The 20,215-nt window shown below is 43.7% G+C and overlaps 1 protein-coding gene across 3 annotated transcripts in view; it reads right to left on the bottom strand.

Annotated features, from left to right (window-relative positions):
• Positions 1–250: 250 nt before the first annotated feature.
• The window catches only part of DGKK (diacylglycerol kinase kappa), a 116,276-nt gene continuing 96,311 nt past the window's right edge, over positions 251–20,215 (bottom strand). For 2 of the 3 annotated variants that reach the window (XM_087427235.1, XM_087427236.1), the window contains 14 exons: positions 19,107–19,326; positions 17,427–17,531; positions 16,659–16,755; positions 14,985–15,092; positions 12,432–12,528; positions 12,050–12,157; positions 11,305–11,418; positions 10,823–10,957; positions 9,477–9,637; positions 8,739–8,880; positions 7,629–7,715; positions 3,916–4,026; positions 1,522–1,645; positions 251–398 (listed from right to left, as the gene is read on the bottom strand). In XM_087427235.1, the coding sequence (XP_087283361.1) occupies positions 325–398; positions 1,522–1,645; positions 3,916–4,026; positions 7,629–7,715; positions 8,739–8,880; positions 9,477–9,637; positions 10,823–10,957; positions 11,305–11,418; positions 12,050–12,157; positions 12,432–12,528; positions 14,985–15,092; positions 16,659–16,755; positions 17,427–17,531; positions 19,107–19,326 (1,683 nt within the window). In that variant the 3' untranslated portion in view covers positions 251–324. The remainder of the gene's footprint in view (positions 399–1,521; positions 1,646–3,915; positions 4,027–7,628; positions 7,716–8,738; positions 8,881–9,476; positions 9,638–10,822; positions 10,958–11,304; positions 11,419–12,049; positions 12,158–12,431; positions 12,529–14,984; positions 15,093–16,658; positions 16,756–17,426; positions 17,532–19,106; positions 19,327–20,215) is intronic. The other variant, XM_087427237.1, reaches the window with a different exon arrangement.

Raw genomic sequence — 20,215 nt, 5'->3', positions numbered from 1 at the left:
TTGAATCCTTTGTAGATCCCAGGCCATTCATAAAGAGCTTATCCTGATTAAGTACTATTGTTGCTCAAGATGTACAAAGAGAAGAAGAACTGAACAAGACAACTCGAAACAAGAATCTTTGGCCCATGAGAAAATGTAAACCTCTAAGGAGACCTGATTGAGTCCAGGAAAAATGTATTAGTGTAAAGAATTGGAGGATCTTTCTTGGTGGTGCTCATTTTTGTTCTGAAATAATTTACTCTAGCCTGTATTGAGGTTTCAAGAGTTTTTTTAGTAGACTTTCTAAATATTTTGAGTTCTCCTTTCAGCTTTCAAGGGTTACAGTTAAGATCTTGATGACGTTGGAGGATCATCATCTTTTGCTTCATCGTCACGTTTTCTGCGATGCCATAAATTTCCTTCAGAGAGAAAACAAGTATAGAAATAATGAGGTTAGCACATTGCCAGATGCCCAAATGTATGGACCCTAAAGGGAGCAAACAAAGAGTCTGTTAGGAGACAGACTGGTTTGTTCCTATGGTACCAACCATTTCTGAACCATCCGAGAAAACTAGCTGACCCCATATGAGCCAAACACAAATGGGATGAGTTCTCAGAACCTGATAATCCATGGAACTACTATTAACCCCTTTAGAATCTCCAGAAAGACTCTCAAACACCATGGTCTCTCAACCGGCAGAATCTTAGGAATCAAACCAGTTGAACCAAACTTGAGAAAACACAGCCTAGTCCAGGAGATTCTCTCTTGGCATCTGTGTAAATTCTCAGTTCCTCAAAAACAGAACAAACTGCCACCCTCCATCCATTTCCCCATGTCCTCTACTGCTATATCTCTCAAGCTTCCAAGTTGTCTAGGCCCAAAATTTAGGAGAGACCATTGACATCAGAATTGGCATAACTGACAACTCTAGGAGAACCTTCTTTCGAGCCTCACTGACATATCAATAATGCTTAAGTCCAATTCTGAAGAAGGGATGGAGCCAAAATTCAAATAATGAAACATAGAAATTTTGTATTTCCAGGGACTTACTATAACAGGGAATAAAAGTGTTTAGATAGGTCATGGAACCTGTTTCTGACCCTGTAGTTACCCAGCACTGACACCCCCAACGCATCTCAATACTGCTTTCTGGAGTGGGACCAAAAACTTGTAGTTGTATTTGACTGGGAGAGAGATCTAAGTATCACTATTTTGTCATACCTTATCAACTGAGGACAGGAAGGGGTCAGGCAGAAAAGTAACCACCTGTTCTCATTTTTCTCTTCAGCTGTCTATATCAGAGACCACATAGCAAGGTTCCTTCTCAGGTTCTCTCCCTACCAATGTCCATATCACTTTCTAACTCACACCTTGTCCTAGAGACTACTTGGCATTGCTTAAGGTTAGCTCCCAGCTTGCCTCCTCCTCCCTCCATCACCACCATACCCGTGAACATTTCTAATGGGAGCTTTAGGTCCCTAGGAGGTACCCAGGCTGCTGGGGAAGTCTGCATGATCCCTATGCCTGTGGGGTAGACTTACCGATAAAACCCTGGACTCTTCGGCCTGATTTAGGCTTGTCTTCCTTTTCTAGCTTCTTCTTCCCCAATTTGGGGAACTTAACTTTCAATCTGAGGCTTCTACTGTCAGTGTCTGAGGATTTTTCCTGGGAAACCACAGCAAGAGGAAGGTCAAAATGTCAGTTGCCTAACATTCAGAAACAATTCCTAGAGGCCTGGCAAGGTGGTGAACAAGGATGGCTGCAGAAAGCAGGCAGATCTGCTATCTATCCAAGTGTGGGAGACATCCCTAATCACTAGTCCTATGACCTAGGAAGGCAACTTATCTTTATCAAGATCTGTGCTAGGTGCGTTGCTAGATGCTTTAAAATGCTCTCGTATAAACCCAAAAAAACCTTGCAAGGTGGCCATTATCATCTCTATTTGAGAAATGAGGAAGCAGAGGCTCAGAGAGGTAAATTATGTCACCTGAGGTCATGTTGCTAGGGATTAGGGTGTGATTGCTAGGGCCACTGCTATCTCATATGGCACCTCTGCATGAATTAGAAAAAAGCACCCCTTCCTTTAGACATATGGTTTGGTGAGCCCCAACTCACTCCCTTGGCCAAATACCTTCATATAGGGAAGAACCTGCCTCCCAGGCCACCTGTTTCCCTGTCTGAAATACAAAGAGGGTTCTCTACACATTGCTCTTAATTATGAATGTGGGTGGGTTATCTGCTGTACAGATCATGAAGGCTCTTTAATTCCAGCTCAGCCTCCCAGTCCTCTCACTCCTGCTAAAGTGTCTTGTTTTACTACTGGTCCCAGTAAGACAGAATTCCAAGATTGACTTTGTTGCCAGAAAGCCCAGCCAAACACATTCCAAGAAACTTGGATTTTCTTCTCTTCAAGATTATTTATACCTCCGATCTCCTCCATTAGAAGAAGAGTGTAAACCCATCCTCCTCCTCTTCCTGCTCTGACTCCCACTTACCCTATCTCCTCTAGGCTACGTACACTGGCCTTCAGAATTGCCTTTCAGAAGAAACCTAAAGGTAGGGCACAGGACCTTTTCCCTCAGCCAAAGCCTTGGAAAACCCAATGAATAATTGATTTTCAAACTGCTTTCCCCCACCAAAGTGGATCTGAATCTTCTGTGGCCTTAAGGTGAGCAGGTGTGGGGTCAAGTGAATGAGCAACATCTTCCTGGCTTTCTTTCAATCTACTCTTCCCTTTTTTAGAGCTTCACTTCTTCCTCTTTATGGAAATACTGAAGCCCAGAAAAGAGATTATGCCTCAGGCCAGGTAGACTCACATACTGAGACTCTTTGTCTCATTTCTCTCAATATCCAGGCCATTTGCCTAGCTCAGGAGCTTGATGAGATATAGCTGAACTGAGTAATAACAGAAAGGGGGTACTATAAGAGTTTGCTTCCTTTTCTGCATAACAGCATGTTTTCCTTCCCTAGAGGGCTACTGATCAAGAGCAGCAAAGTCATCAGCAAAGGCATATGAGAAAGTTATTAAATCCTTTAATACCTGAATTTATATATGGATTTTTCTCTGAAATGGTAGCCTGATTGGTGCACTAGTCCAAACATGCCTGTATGGCTTACTCACATGCATATAACTGGTGTATGGAGCCAGAAAACAGGTATAATGAGTAGAGGAACCAGAGATTCCTACAGGTTGAAATGAGCAGTTCCATGATGGAGAAATTTAAAGAAAAACCCTGTTAGACCAAAGGGGAGTAATTTACCTAGTGATAGGTGGACATGTTTGAGTCATTTGACTTATGAAATGGGATTATTTTTCGATCTTAGGAAAGGACTCAGAACTGTCCAAAAATGACAGCATCCCTACAGCTACATTGGAGCCGCTGCTGCCACGCCTGATTTTCTTTTAAGTCACATACCTGCTAGGGGAAGGCACTGAGAGAGTCTGCTATCCTCCCAGAGCGGGAGGGATGGGAAGCAGCAGGGAGAAGTGACATTTGGAAAATTTAAGCACCAGTATAGTATGGGTACAAACCATTTAGAACAGATGTTGGCTGTAAACAATTGGTATGGCCATAATGGTAGGTACCAGATGAAATTCAGTCCTAGCAGCAGACACTGAGCAGGGAAGGGTAATTGTGGCCAGGAGAACAGCACAGAAAAAGCAATCTTGCTTATTCTTTCCCAATCATCTCCTGCCACAGAGTGGTTCTTTCTGGCTACTTTCCCATGGTCATCTAATTTTTCAGTGTGCTTTCTGCTTTGTCCTGTCTACTTATGATGAGGAGATGGGAGCAAGAGGCTCTGTCAAGCTCAAGCTGAAAGCCAGTACTGGACTCCCTCTGTTACATGTCACTGTGTCCTGGCCCACACTGGAAGGTAAGGCACCAAGGAAGAAACCCTCTTGCCCTTTATTTTTCAATCTCCAGGTCACATACCTTTGGAACAAGGATTGAATTCATCCAGTCGATCTTGGATAGCTTTTCAAACTCCTTATTCATGGCATCCAGGGTGGTTTGCAATGTGGCCTCATCCTCAGCATTTCTCAGCTGGTGAAGACAGGAAAAAGAGTGAATGTCCAATGCCTAGCACCCTTCCTTCATAGATTCTTGCCTTCTCCTCTACTCCCAGTCCCTACTAGAGGCCATGAGATCACAGGGTGCCAACTTCCATCTCCTTTGGCCGTGGGGTCATGGGAAAGTGTAGCCAGCTCTTTTCTTTCCAACAGGGAGACCCAGGATACAACCAGATGGTGGAGCTTTCCTTGGGGCTGGGCATGCTCGCAGTTTGGCAAGCAGAAAGGCCCTTTGACCGGTGTCAATTAACACTGAGTTATACCCCCACAGCTTGGGGTCCAGGACAAGAATCCTACCCTTGACCCTCAAGTCCCTGCAGACATCTAAGTGTCCCCCTAAATAACAGCTACCAATTTCTGAGCACATACTATATGCCAGGCACTGTGCATACATGATTTCACCCCATCTTCCCAATAAGTTTTCAATACCTTACAAGGTACTATTGTTCTCATTTTATAGGTGAGAATACGGACTTAAATAAGTTTAGTGCTCAAGATCACATGGCTAGACAGAACTCAGATCTGTTTAAGTCTATAGCCTATCCTCTAAACCACACTGTCCCAGAAAGGATATGTGGGGTGGCCAGATGCTGGGAGGATCTTTACTACAGAGTTACCGTAATTTAAAGGCTGCTTTGTGGAGCAAGGAGAGGGCTAGAGAGAGATTGGCTCAAAATTTCCCTTCCTGGCAAAGAGGATCTGCCTCCCCAGGCTGTGCTTTAGCCCCTAGCTATTCGCTCTTATTAATTAATAAATGAGTTCTAGATGGCTTGTCCCACAGGTTCAGGAAACACAGCTTAAATATTCCCTAGTAACCCCAAGCACCCACAGGATGAATTCTCTACAGTCCATGGGAGACTTAAAATGGGGTCTTCTGGGACCATCTCTAACTCAGACGAACCAAGTCCTAGACCAGCAACATAGGTGAGTAGTTCATGTTCCAATAAAGAGTGAGCTGAGAGAATAGATGCATGCTGATATCTTCAGCCCTGATATGCTTTCCAGCCCACCTAACTTGGCCTCACCTCTCCTCCCTGGGGCTTTCAATCTGGCATTTATGTGGCTTCTTGCTGTGCATGGGCCACTTGATACTCCAGCTGTAAGTGAAGCCTTGCCAACTGTCACAAATGGGTGGGAGATGAGGTTGGAGGCTATGTCCAGTCAGGTTGGGATATGAGAGAGAAACAAGTCAGTGCTGACAAATAATATCTTACTTTTTTTTTTTTACAACTAATGATTTAGGACAGTACAGAGTAGCCCAGATGCACAGGATATTTGTGTGCACATGTCAGTGGGATGGGGGAGAGTGGGTATCAGGTAGCTATGGCCATCACTTCAAGGTAAGAGGCGAAGGGGCAGGGAGTCCTTAGGGGCATACTTACCAGCAATGCTCAAAAGGGGTTTGGTAGTCAAACCCAAAGCCACAGAGAAGAAAAAGCAATTTGGTGCCTTGGAAAATGATTCCTAATCATAACAGGAGAGGAATAAAATGGCTTCCTAATGACTTCTTATTTGACATCTGGAGACTCAGGCTCTGAAAAATAGTAGGTGGGTGGGCCTGAGTCTCACACTCTATTCTCCTGTTCTCTGGCTCCAATAAAGACCTTGTCCAGGACTCTTATCTGAGGTAAATGTGCAAACTGACTCAGAGGACTTTGTTGCTCATTTCTTTGTTCCTGTCCCAACACATCACTGGCTTTAGCATAAATGAGATTGCCAAATAAGGAAAGTGGGAGTTACTGGGTGGGATTTACTTCATCATAAGTCTACGTCCCTCTGCCAACACTGAGCTTCTTACTGTCCTCCTTCTTCAAGGGGAGGAAAAATAACACCCAAATGAAATAAGCCTTATCTCCATGCCACCTCTGTGACACAGCCTTTCCGGAGATACATGGTCATTATTAGTTAGCTGTTGCCTGCCCCCTGGTCTCATTTGGATGTGTGTATGTGTGTGGGGTTCCTTATCAGGTCCTGTATTAAGTGTGGTATGCACTCAATTTGGGTTGTTGGCTGGTATGAATCAATATTCAGGCCATGAGCCTCAAGAAAGCTTGAGTGGCAATGAGAGGCCAAGCTCTTATATTTTCTGCTGCCCAAATCAGAAAGGCCATTGAGTTCTGCCTATATATAGAAGGTACTTCTGTTGCTGTTGTCTAAGGCTGAAAGACTCTAGTTTGGGGCTCAGATGCTGGGACAGCCTGGCCTTGATTGCCTCAGCCACTCTGCCGCCTGTGCAAATGGAAAAGGGGAAGTAGATGCACTTCTTGCAATATCAACTCAGAAGCCTCTCTTCAAATAAACCTTAATTAGATGAGAGGAAAGAATAACACCTGCCTCAGGGCCTTAGCAGCCAATCCAAAAGTGGGGTGGTCATGATCAGTTGACTCATCAGAGTACACTCACCAAGCATGCCTATGGGCTTTGCATTATGAAAAACATGCAACTATTTTTGTAGCTCAAAAACTGAGCCTCAGTCCATTTTCTCTAACACTAATAAAATCCACCATCTATCAAGCTGCTACTATGTGCCAGGCACAGCTAGGCACTTAATGTACAATAGTTTGTTTAATCCTCACAACAACCTGGAGAGGTAGAGATTACAATTCTTATTTTGTAGATGGGGAAACTTTCAGCAAGGTGAAGTGACTACACACAGCTAGTGTTATGGATTCAATTGTCTCTCCCCCAAAAATAAAGATATGTTGAAATCCTAACCCACAGTACCTCAGAATCTGACTTTATTTGAAAATAGGGTCATTGCAGATGTAATTAGTTATTAAAATGAGGTCACACTGGAGTAAGGTAGGTCCCTGATCTAGTATGACTGGTGTCCTTATAAGAAGATGGCCAAGTGAAGACAGAGAGACACAGGGAGAACACCATGTGAAAATGGAGGATCGGAGTAACGCATCTACAAGCCAAGGAACACCAAAGATTGCTAGAAAGTCACCAGAAGCTAGGAAGAGGCAAGGAAGGATTCCTCTATAGGTTTCAGAGGGAACATGGCCCTGCTGACACCTGGATTTCAGGCTTCTAGCCTACAGAACTATGAGACAATAAATTTCTGTTGTTTTAAGTCATCCAGGTTTTAGTGCTTTGTTACAGCAGCCTTACAAAACTATTACAGCTAGTAAGTGGCAGATTTGGGATTTGAATGTAGAGTCCCCCATCTTCTCCCACTATTTCATACTGTCTTCCCACATGGTGAGAGAGGTATGTGGAAATTTAGGAGATACAGAGTAGCTCAAAAGAGCCGACCTTTTTCTACTGAAGCTCTGTTAGGTATGATGAGAACATCCTACTTTTGATTGGCCTGGTCTGGACCCAGGAGATGTTTGCCAAAGGAGAGGGAGAGACTTTTCTTCAAGGATATGGTAGTCTCTATGGATTAGCATAACCTATGGAGTAATACAATCAATGACAACCCTGGGTGAGGATGACACAGCAGGGACTGTCAGGTAAGCACCTGGCCAAAATGCTCCTCCATGTCTTCCAATGCCCTAGAACCAAGTATAGGCCATGACCATCTTCAGATGGGATATTTTGCCCTCCCTTGTTCCAACCCCCTCCACTCACCAAGTTTTCATCCAGGAAAGCTTTGGTGTCATCGTAGAGCCCTTTAAGACTAAATGTAACATCTACTGCGTCATTTCTGTTTAGAGTCTGAGAGGAGAAGAAAGGAAAAGAAAGGAAGGGAAAGGACAAAGACAGAGGAGTTGTTGGTTAGTAAGCATGCAGCTGGCTTCTCCATGGGAAGGTAGAAGCAGGCTAGTAGGATGTGGCTGTAGGTGAAAAAGTAATATTCAAAATATAGCACAACTAGAACAGCATGGGCGCCAACCAATCAGAACTGATGCCAGCTGTCAACTACTGGTACAGCTGTATTGGTGTGTCCTATGAAGTGGCGCAGCACAACTTGGCATTTGGCATCATTGATTAAATGCTGTAGGTAGAGGGAAACAGGATATATGCAAACCAGAGAGTAAATTTGAGGCTACTTGTTGCCATTAAGCTAAAACCACCTTTCCCATGGTAGGTGGTATTGGGCCCAATTGTCTCTCTTCTTGAAATTCTAGGCCTCCTTGAGCTCCAGACCGCCTCCAACTAAGATCTGGCCCAGAATAAATAGGTAACCCACATTTTAGGAGGCCCTGACCCTATATGTGGCCCTTTTGTGTCGTTTGCTTAGCACTCAAGTTAGTTTATAAAAGCATCACTTAAATCTTCTAGCAGTGGGTAAAGTCATGGGATGGCACATTTAACACCAAGTATGCTAATCTGGACCTTTTTCTCAAGAGGAAACCAAGGCAGCCTGGAGCTCAGGTTTCAATGACAGGTGTCACCTTAACAGGTTATACAGGGATCCACCTGGGATGAGGAAGGGCTGAGGTCAAGTTTCTCTCCATTCACTGGCTATTTCTCGTCTGAGGCCAGTGTGGTCGATGGCTATCCGGGAAGAGGGCTAGCTCTCAGGCTGATGAAATTTGCTATGGGATTCCCCCAGTAGCTACTCTGGACGTGTAACAAGTCAAGGAATACCTGCCTACCCCTCCAGTCTATCCATTAGTTTCCTGCCATATAATTTGCCCAGTTTCTCCACCCAGCCTCTGGCTCCCCTTCTGTCTCTTTTATCCCCTTTCCTATTTGATTTGACTCCTTTCCTTCATTTGCTCCTTCCCCCCTTACCTCAATGGGAGTACAGGAAGCTGCACCTGCCTCATTGCCACTGTCTTGGCTGTAAAATATATCATTCAGGATGTTAGCACTGGCATTCACAGAATCCATGAGGACAGACACATGCTGGTGGACCTTGCTCAGGTCAGTAAGTCTGTAATAAAGCAAGGACAATATATGAGTCTGGAGTTCTGAAGGACTTCTGGCTGGGGTGCTGGTGCGGGTTGGGATAAGGGTAGAAATGAAAGCCTTGGGTACCTGAACTGGATTCTTTACTCCTCCTATTATTTCTACTTGTCTCTAGGTAGCCACTTATGCCAGAAAATGTTTCTACTCTTCTCTAGGTATTCACCTTTGTCCATCCTTGTCTCACCTGAATTAGATACTGGGTGCTTTGGGAGAGTGGGAGGCCAGAATAGAGGAGGGCAGCTGACTCCAGGAACTCCAAGGCCCTCCTGATATTTAAGGGCAAGGATAAACATTCTTAGTACTCTTGGGTCTGGGGCAGCAGGAGGAGGTCAAGGTTCATCTCTGGGCCTAATGGGAGAGGTCTAAGCTGCCTTATTGCTGAGCACAAAGACTATTTCCTGCCTGGATTGTCAAGAGTCCCTTTTAATCTTCAGAGCTCTGGGCAAGACTCCTTCTGAGGCCAGGCTCCCCAGTAGCCAACTGACACAAATTGGCTTCCTCTCCCCATCTCTTCTTGGGATTCCCAGCCCTGTATCCCTGTATCTGGGCCAGTCCACTTACGTGCTGATGAGGTTTTCTGCAAGCCGAGCTAAGTGCTGCATCTGGGCATACTCCTCATCAGAGAGGCTATCTTGAGCTTCCTGGGAGTCCAGCTGGGGTTGAGAGGCAGCTTGAATTTCAGTATGCTTGTACTCCCACATTTTCATTGAGTTCTCAAACTCCTGGAGATGAAAATAGTGGCAGATTCTAATGATTGCTGTAGGATTGTTGTAGCTAAGAGGGCATGTGACAGATTTGTCTGTGAGTCTGATATTTGTGGGTATAATGAGTAAAGGGGAAAGAGGGCCCCATCCATTCCCCCATACATCCATCTAAACACCTATACATCTATCTATCATTTTATTCAATGCCTCTTTCATAATAGGCACTTTTAGTTTTTGTTGTTGTTGTTGTTGTTACCATGCTGAGTTTTGGGACAACGTGCTTGAATAAGACAGATGTCTGCCTTCCAGAGGGTGCTATATGAGGGCATTGTGATCCACAAGACAGTGGAGCACCTTTCATATACCCTTCTTTGCCAAATCTAGGCAATATGTTGTGATGGATTTTAGAGCCAGACATATCTAGTTTTATTTTGAATCATGCTTCTGTCATTTACTAGTTGTGTGACCTTTAGCAAATTATTTAACCTCTCTGGTCCTCATTTTCCTCACCTGTAAAATGGTAATAAGTGTTTCTACCTCATAGGATTGTTGGGAGGACCTACTTGATAGAATACATGTAAAGTGCCCAGCACAAAGTAGGCAGTTTATAAACTAGACTTCCCCTACCCTCTCTGTTGCTATTTTTATGGACTGTCCACAGGTCAGAGTGGAAGAAAGCCTCCAAGACTGAACATCTGATCAATGACGTCTCCTTTCTAGCTTTAGATGGCTTAGCTGAAGTGGATGACATTTGTGAGTGCACCATTTAAAGGAACCTTAAAGGAACCTAAAGGCCATATTCAATGAAGAATCTCTTGTTAAAAGAGCAGATTTATCCATAACCACCTGAGGTCTTTAGCTCTCTGTGCAGTGGAGGGAGGAGGACAACTTTGTCTAAAACCACAGGAGGGAGCTCCTTGTCTCACTCTCTTGGACAATGGTTTGCAAATGTCAGTATATATCAGAATGTCTTAGGGAGCTTGTTTACAAATGCAAATTCCCAGGAACTACCCATCCTCATTCTGATTGAGTCTGATGTGGGGCCCAGGAATGTGCATTTCTAATAAGCATTCAAGGTGACTGATAAAAGTGGCATGCAGACCTCCCTTTGAGGAATTCTTCTTGACTGGAAATATTCAGTACTCAAGTGAAAGCTGTAGATGAGACAATGTAGGAGCTCAAGATGAGCCTTTCCCTTCTTACCTGGTCTCTTGTCAACATCTGGGCAGCATTCTTGTATCTAATCTTGATAAGGCCTGGCTTCTGAACCCAGGCCTCCCCATCCACCTGCACTGGGATACCTTCTTCACCATCAATGGTTATCATCACCTCACGGCACTGCCAGAGAAGAGGAGGAGACAGAATAGGGGAGAAAAATGAGGCAACTACTATAGACCAATCTGATAATCCCTCAGTCATGGCCTTAATGTGTATCTGAAGCAGGACTGGCAGACTATGAATTAGATTATCCCAGGGAGGAAACACCTGTTTCCTATGGGCTTTTTGCTTCTTTGGTACCTACCACCTCTTCCTCCAACCTCAGCCAGCACCTTGCTGCCCAACAGATAACCTGCCCCCACCACCCTGGCACTCTTATACCCAGGTATTTCCTGGGAGTACCCCACATCCTGGGCTGTAGCCACATAGCTCAGCCCTTTTCTGGTGCCTACTCAGCCCCTGCCTACCTGGGCAATGCGATGATGATGAAGGTTGATGATACGGGACATTGCCATCTGTACGGAACCAAAGATTGCCACTACTTCCAGCTTTCCATCATCTATTGCAGGAGCCTCATATTCCTGATGAGGAAGAACTGTGTCACATGTCCTACCCTTGAGAAACTACACCTCGTCTATCACAAGCAAGGATGCTTTGAAAGCTCCTGGTGAGAATTTTTTTAGCTCATGAAAAGTGGAGAAACTACATATTAAAAGGGGAAAGCTGAGGCCAGGAAGCCAATCTGGGAAAAGGGCACTGAGATCACAACTCTTAGCTGGTTCCCTTCCTGTCCAATCGAGCATCATAAATCCCCCAGACCAGTCCCATTGGCCTCATGGCCTTCTTGGTTGAGCTCAGAGGAAAGGAGTCATGGCCAATTTTCCAGGAGATTTTATTGACAGACCCCCTTGGAGAAAAGAGCATGGCCTAGGTAACCTTTCAAGGATTTGTCAGGCCTGAGGAGTGGAAAATTCAAAGTCCAAGCAACACTTAAGAACTGATCTGATCCTGAGGTCTTTGGTTGATTCTTGTGATCTGGAACGGTAATTGCCTTAAAAAAACTGATCATATAGCTACTGCTAATAAAGGTCCCCAGCCCACCTTCTCTTCTCCCATTGTCCACTTCCTACTCCAGTCAGTCTAGCTCTCCTTTCTGAGATACCTTAGAGGGGTCAAGCCTTTCTCTCTCCCTGTCCCTTGTTCCATACTCACCGTGGTTGCTGTGCTGCTTCCCCAAAAGTTGACACCTCCAGCATAGCTGGTAATGTTGAGCACTACAATGCCTTGCAGGTTTGGCAAGGAAATGGCTTCTCCATCACACTGAAAAAAAGAGTAGCTCTCATTGGCTGGCTCTTCAGATACCAGTATGAAGGGACATTTACAGAGATGGGGGAAGGGCTCTGTCTTCTCTTCATGCTATCATTTTCTTATCCATAAAATGGAAATTGAACTTCCTGCCTTCCTCCCATGAGCTGTGAGTGAGGATCAGAGTTAAAGCTCAAGAAGAACCAAGGATATAGGGGAAAGTTGATTTCCAAGGTCATGAGATTTCCTTTCTCCATGCTCAGGAAAGATTACCCTCTTTTCCACTAACCTCCAGGTGTACTCGTTCTTCCAGTTTCCTGTAAGAGCGTTGCAAAAGTTCCTTGCTTCCCAGAAGGCCATACCACATCTTGTTCTTAATGCGGCTACTACAGGGAAATAAGGGTAGAGAAAGGTAGTCAGAGGATGAATAATATAAAGATAAATGGATGAGGAAAAGCAAGAGGGGATATCATCTTATTCCTCAAGTGTCTTCTTATAGGAAGGAGTTATGTTGAATGGTAACTGGACACAAGAGAGGATGCTAGGATAGTGTAACTGCTATCCCCATGCAAACACCTGCTGAAATAGGTTCCTGGGCCCCCTTGAAGCCTCAGCATCCCATCGATTTGTCACTTCTCCTTGCTGCTGATATTGGTTCAGACTTGGAAGAGACAGGCTATATTCAGAAAGCAATGCTCATAAAAAGCTGTGAGCCTAACTGGCTGGTACACACCAGCTAACCTGGCGAGTGCCATTCCAGGAGCACAAGATTTCAGATGCTTGGAATCAATTTCATTTGAAACATATGACTCTTAGACTGCAATTTCTTTGAAGCATAACTTTTCTGGCAAAGTGGAGGGATTTTCCAAGACCTGTATATAAAACACTTAATTCAGTGCTATAGAACGGAGCTAAGCTTACGAGGTAGATTGTAGAGGAGGAGCCAGTGGAGAGAATATGAGACAGGCAAGGATATCGGGAGACTTGGGGTGGAAGTGAGAAGGACGAGGTCCTGCTGACTGTAGAATCTCTGATAAAAACAGGCAGGGGGCTTACAATCACAGGCTGAATCGAGTTTACTAAGAGCTTTTAAAGTAGAGCCACAGAAATGAGTCCCCATAGGGCATGAGTTTTGAAACGTAAAAAGGCTAGCACAAAATTATTTGGACCCTGTTTAAAACCATAAGTTTTCTGGGCACTTTAGTGTCCTCATCTATAAAAATAGTTTAGTTATATGGAAATGCAAAATGCCTAGAACAACCAAAACAAATCTGAAAAAGAACGAAGTTGGAGGACTTGCATCTCCCAACTTCAAAACTTACTATAAAGCTACCGTTATCAAGACAATGTCGTACTTGCAGAGGATAGATACATAGATCAATGGAACAGAAGTGAGAGTCTAGAAAAAAATCCTTACATTTATGGTCAATTGATTTTTGACAAAGGTGCCAACCCAATTCACCTGGAGAAAGGACAGCTTAAAAAAATGGTGCTGGGGCTGGCCCTGTGGCTTAGCGGTTAAGTGCATGCTCTCCGCTACTAGCGGCCCGGGTTCGGATCCCGGGCATGCACCGACACACCGCTTCTCCGGCCACGCTGAGGCAGTGTCCCACATACAGCAACTAGAAGGATGTGCAACTATGACATACAACTATCTACTGGGGCTTTGGGGAGAAAAATAGAAAAAAAGGAGGAGGATTGGCAATAGATGTTAGCTTAGGGCCGGTCTTCCTCAGCAAAAAGAGGAGGATTGGCATGGATGTTAGCTCAGGGCTGATCTTCCTAAAAATAAATAAATAAATAAATAACTCTAAAAACCTGTTAAAAAAAATGGTGCTGTGGTAATTGGATATCCACAAGCAAAAAGATGAACTTAGACCTTTACCTCACACCACACACAAAAATTAACTCAAAGTAGATCATAAACTTAAATGTAAGAGCAAAAACAACAAAAATTTTAGAAGAAAACTTGGGAGCAAATTTTTAAGACCTTGAGTTGGCAAAGATTTCTTAGATATGGCATCAAAAGCATGGTTCATAAAAGAAAAAAATTGATCAACTAGAACTCAACAAAGTCCAAAACTTTTGTATTTTAAAAGATACCATTAAGAAAATGAAAAGACGAGCAACAATAAAAAAAAAAAAAAGACAATCAACTGGGAAACAATGTTTGAAAACCACATATCTGGTAAAGTACTTGTTCCTCAGCCCAGGTCTGCTCTGAGAAAGAGGTTCTGGTGGCAAGCGGCAGGGGTAGTGCTGGTGGTGGGGTTGTGCTTCCTTTTACTTGTAGTTTCAATTTACCACAAGAACTCTGAGGCTACCTTAGGGTATGTCTGCAATACAAAAGTACCAGAAGGTGCCAAGCAGGCCAACACTGGATGGGGTAAAATCAATGTGTTCAGGGGGACCAGGTTAGGAACACCAAGAACCAATAGGATGATCTTTGATACTTTGCAGCCTTGCCAAGCAAAAACAGACCTGAAGCCACTACTAGGACCTGGTCAAGCTTTCACAGGCAGAATGAAGCTAGGCAATTTGCTGAATCTAGTCAATGTAATCTGTTTTCCGTAACAGTAACAGTTAGCTGTGTTTCCACAGCAATCCATAGGTATAGATTATGAAGGCAGCTCCAAGTTCAGGATGCCAGTGCAGAGTCATCACAGACCAGGTCAACATTTGGGGCAAGCCATCCCACTAGGCTAACAATGGGACCGATGTGTTTTACTTCAAAAGGACCTCTTTCTTTCTGTTGCTTGTCTGAGAGTTAGGGGATGTAGGAATACATGTGTGTATTGTGATTCTGTGTTTGTATATAGGGAGGGAAGCTTCTTTTCCTTACTTGTATTGTCCTGGGTGTTCATCTCTTCTGGTGTTGAAATCCAGAGAAATTTTAGCATCCAGTCCAATTCCAAAATAGTTGTTCATGACACACCTTTCTTTGAAGCGTCTGAAATTAGCCAAAGGGAAGAAGAGGACAGACATTGGTGCAGGAAAGAAGTGCTGTTATCATTGGGCTTCAGACTTCATCTGCATGATCAAAAACCACTGAGGGAAGGCCTCTTCTACTTTGGGCACAAGCCTTTATGTTCTTGAGAGGCACATGTATATATCCTATTGTATTAATAACTAGTCTGTTAGCTGTAAGAGGAGGGCACCCAGCCAGTTGGGAGGATTTAGTGGGATTGGGACTCATAATAAAGAAGTCATCTTTGGAGCCCCTCAGATATGAGTGGCCAATATTTTCTCCACATACGGAAAATAGAGTCACTGACTTATTCCCATAAAGAACTTTTAAGTATCTCAGATAAAATGTATGATGAGAGTAAAGTCTGCACTACTGTTTTCAAAGATGTCTGAACTCCTTTGTAGCACTTTCACATCAAAGGGCAAAGTTACCACACATTTGAGGGAAAAGACTGATAAAAGAGGGTAGACATATATATATACAACAAAAAAAGCAAGCAGATTTTTGATTCTTCTGCATCCATCTCGGGTGTCAACATTAAAACCAGTAATGTGCTGGAGCCAGTTCATACTAGCTCATGTAAGCTGATTATGTCTATCACTTCCCAAGTCTGCATTCAATGGCATTATATCAGCAGTTTGAAATAGGCCATGGTGGGAGGGTTTACACCAGGAATAAATCAGAGCGTTTTTTCCCCCAGAGAGCTGGCTGTTAAACTTTTGCCAGCACACCATTGATCAAAACTCATTAGGTAGGTTCATGAGACCTCAGACATGATCTTAAACCAATGGTCAAGTGGAGGGAAGTGGGGGTTGGAGATAAAAATAAATGGGAAGCTGCAGAAAACTTAAATAATTTCTAGTTGTGTCTTTCTTTTGAGAAACTGAAAATGGGTACAGTTTAGCTACTCAATCATAGATAATTTTTTTCATTCATTACTAAAATGACTCTACATCTCTCACATGAGATTTGCCTCCCTTGACCACAGTCCAGAAATTGGGTTTTCTCTAAATGATGTCCAAACTGATCTTTTTAATGGAACTCAAAATGAGTGAATGTGGTGGAACTTGGCTGCTGGAACTATTCTAAAGAGGTAGGGCTAATGAGATAGATTTCTTTAAATTTACTACCTAATCCTTTAAATGCCCATTTATCTTTTAGTACCTCCAATCATTTACTGTTAAAGGCAACAGTAGAAAAACAGGTCCTTTGAAATAACAACAGCCAACATGTATTAAGTGTTTATAATAATAATGACAATAATAATAACTGTTAACACATATAGCACTTTACTATGGGTGCCAAGAACTGCTCAATGCAAGTACTTTGCATATATAAACTCAATAAATACAACAAACCTATGTGGCAAGTTCTACAATTATCTCCATTTTATACATGAGGAAACTGAGGCTCAGATTGATTGAATTACTTGTGTAAGGTCACACAACTAGTAAGTAGAGTCAGGATTTGACTCTGGGTATCGTTAGACTATTCTCTGAACCAGAGAAAGGAAGAAGCCATACAAAGGTGATAGGGCTAAATACTCACATAGTTTCAGGTGTAAAATGTAAGTGCTCCAAATTTAGGTTATCTAGGTCCTCACTTTTGAGAGAAGATATAGAAGACAAAGTGCCACAACGAGAACCTAGACACAAACGAAATCACCTTGCTGTCAGATACAAACAAGAAAGCCCTTCCCTCCGACTTGTATTTCACCCTATTTTCTCTGTGGAATCAGGGTCAAGCTCAATGACTTTCTCCTAGATAATATTCAGGGTTCTCATTCCAAAGAGGGATCATCTTGGATGACAGGGACTTCCACTGAGAGAATAGTAAGGCTGGGCTGCTTACTTGTTGGCAGTGAAAACAGCTTCAAATCTTGGGTTTCATCAGGCCAGCCTTTTAAAAGTACCTAATGGGGTCGTTACTTCTGGACATTGGCATGGGATCATGAGATCTGGGAAAGAGGAAGGACTATCTACTGCAGAGTAGGATTATGGCTAAAGAAAGATGCATGAGGGCTGGCCCCGTGGCTTGGTGGTTAAGTGTGCGTGCTCCGATGCTGGTGGCCCGGGTTCGGATCCCGGGCGCGCACCGAGGCACCACTTCTCCATCCATCCTGAGGCCGAGTCCCACATACAGCAACTAGAGGGATGTGCAGCTATGACATACAACTATCTACTGGGGCTTTGGGGGGAAAAATAAATAAATAAAATCTTTAAAAAAAAAAAAAAGATGCATGAAAACACACCTTTATTCTCTGGGAACTAGAAGACAGTGGTGAAGGCTAGAATAAGAGAAGAGAAAGATCCTTACGGGGCTTTGGGCTCGTCTGGTTAATATCTTCTGAGTCATCTTCCAGGAAGAAAGTTGAAGTAAAGTTCTTAACCGATATTGCCTGTCGGCTTTGCTCATCCAGAACTATAGAAAAAAACAGGAAGGAAGCAAGGAAGGAAGGATGGATGGAAGAACGGGAGGGAGGGAGAGATGGAGAGATGGAGGGATGGAGGGAGGAAGGGAGGAAGGAAGGAAGGAGGGAGGGAGGATTGGTCACATTTGTTGAGCATTTCTTAAGCATCTCCTTTGTTTAGTTAATGCCATTCTGTGTGTGGGTAGACAATGGAGACTCCCACTTGACCATCACTTCTCCTCCATGATGCTGTTTGTAGTCTCAGCTTTTTTACAGTTTTGCCCCCATGTATCTTCATATCCATGTCTGAGATATCTTTGTTTTACTGGTTATTCTTTTTCTTTCACCCGGTAAATGTGGTTATGAATTGAAATTCAGGGCCGGGGTAGGGGGAGCAGGGTGGGAAATCCTCTGCTCTTCTATCTCCATTTTCACCTCTTTGTTAATTTATTTACTCACATGACTTTTGTTCCAAACTCGAGCCTCTAGGACCACGCCATTCTTTCACTCAAATGTCTCACCCATACCCAGAATAAGTGAGAAGTCTCCTTCTTTTCACCAGTTTTTATATGTTGTATAACTCAGGTGCTCAGCCTGCATCAAAGCTCATAGGTTCAATCTCTATCCTACCAAGGGTGCCTTTCTTTGTAACCATGACACAAGCTGCACTTCCAAATCTAACTTATGTGTTGATGGAGCGAGCTAAGGGTTGGTTGTAACAGGGTTATGGCTACATCTGATTAATCTGATCCCCACTATTTGGAAACTAACTACAGAAATAGAGGCAAACTGACCAATTCTTTCACAGCGCAGAAGGGAAATTTCCTTTCTTTCTTGGAAACTTGGCTGCGGTTACATCTAAAGGTACCAAGGCAGGAGAAGATGCCATGGCTAAAAGTCAGAGATACTTTCTTGTTATATGGACTTCTGCTCAATTCCAAGAGCTCAAGCAGAACACACTTGGTCTTACACCATCTTCTGACATGTTTTTCAAAGAAGCATTGTGGGGAAGAAGTGGGAACCAAAATGTTAAATTAAGAAGTTGGAGGAGTTGAAAGAGTTTTCATACTGAATTAGAAGCTTGCAGATTATCAGGAGTTGTGGGAAATGGCAATCAATTCCAAAGTTTCCAGGGCCACTCTCCGGGCCCTTGTGCCTGATTAATACTCTGCAAGGCATGCAGAGATGAATACTATTTTCTTTCTAAAATAGTCACGGCTTGGTGGTTGGAAGGAAACAAGAGCAGGTAGGAAAAAATTCCATGGCTGGTGGTGGAAGCTGACAAAGCTTTGAGCTAGGCCATTTAGTAGCTGTAATTGTTTAGGATGAGTGTTAGTTCCAAAAATAAACAAGTAGCAAGAGTTGAGTGCCTGGGATGTAGGAGGAATCAAAGGGGCAGCTTATCAGGAATGAGGCTTTTCAAATCAGCAGAATCTGAGGACTGACTTTGGATGCCATATGAATGCAGAATCTAGTCAAGTTTCAGTGAAGCTAAATAGCAAACCCAGAGTGAGGGAGACCAATAAACCATCCACTGGAACCTTCTCTTTCCGCTGCCTCAATCACCACAACGCTGGGACTCTTACCTTGTTCAACTTGGAATATGATGAGCTTCAAGGATTTCTGGAGATTTCTGGCCTTTGTGGCCAGCTCCAACTTGCACTTGGCTATGTGGTCTATTTGAGGGATGAAGGGCTTTCCATCAGCCTTGCCACTGTCTGCACTTTCTGTAGCACTCTTCTCAACTGCTGCCTCCTCAGCCAGGACATCAATCAGGACACTGAGCTTCTCATACATTAAGTCGCTCTATATAGGGAGAAAGGAGACAGGGAACTGTTAAGAGGGACCAGTGCGGGCCGGCCCCGTGGCTTAGCAGTTAAGTGCGCGTGCTCCGCTACTGGTGGCCTGGGTTCGGATCCCAGGCACGCACCGACGCACCGCTTCTCTGGCCATGCTGAGGCTGCGTCCCACATACAACAACTAGAAGGATGTGCAACTATGACATACAACTATCTACTGGGGCTTTGGGGGAAAAAAAGGAGGAAGATTGGCAATAGATGTTAGCTCAGAGCCCGTCTTCCTCAGCAAAAAGAGGAGGATTAGCATGGATGTTAGCTCAGGGCTGATCTTCCTCACAAAAAAAAAAAAAAAAAAGAGGGACCAGTGCTTGAGAGGACAGAATGAGGAGCTGGGATGGTATGGAGAAAGGTGGAGAGGGGTAGTAGTTGGCTAGGAACACTGAGCATAAAAAACTACATTGTGGGAGATGAAAGTTTGGGGAAAGAAGTACTTGGGTAGATGTGATGTGATAACCAAAACGTGTCAGGGGATCAAACAGACATCATTTGTTTCTGAGCAGCTGCAGGCCTCAATGTATGTTGCCAAGTCTTTCTTGTGTCAGATTGGCCTGCAAAATGATATTAACATGGGAAATATAAACATTTCTGGATTGGCGTTTTCATGGGCATGCTCCTATGGATGTGGATATGCCTCTGCATGGGCGCCTGGTATCTGCCTTTGTATGTGTGTATGTTTGGGGATGCACTGCATGATTATGGCTTGATTCCCAGCTCAATCACTTAATAGTTTGAGTCCTGAGGCAAATTAATTAACGTTTTTGTGCTTCTATATTCTATGGCAGTTTTGACAATTAAATAAATTAATACATTAAAAGTGCTTGGAACAGTTCCTGGCA

The sequence above is a fragment of the Ceratotherium simum genome, chromosome X, assembly GCF_057802395.1.
Source record: "Ceratotherium simum simum isolate JZ-2026a chromosome X, ASM5780239v1, whole genome shotgun sequence".
Taxonomy (NCBI): domain Eukaryota; kingdom Metazoa; phylum Chordata; class Mammalia; order Perissodactyla; family Rhinocerotidae; genus Ceratotherium; species Ceratotherium simum.
The sequence above is the reverse complement of the archived record's forward strand: the minus strand, read 5'-3'. Positions and strand labels throughout refer to the sequence as shown.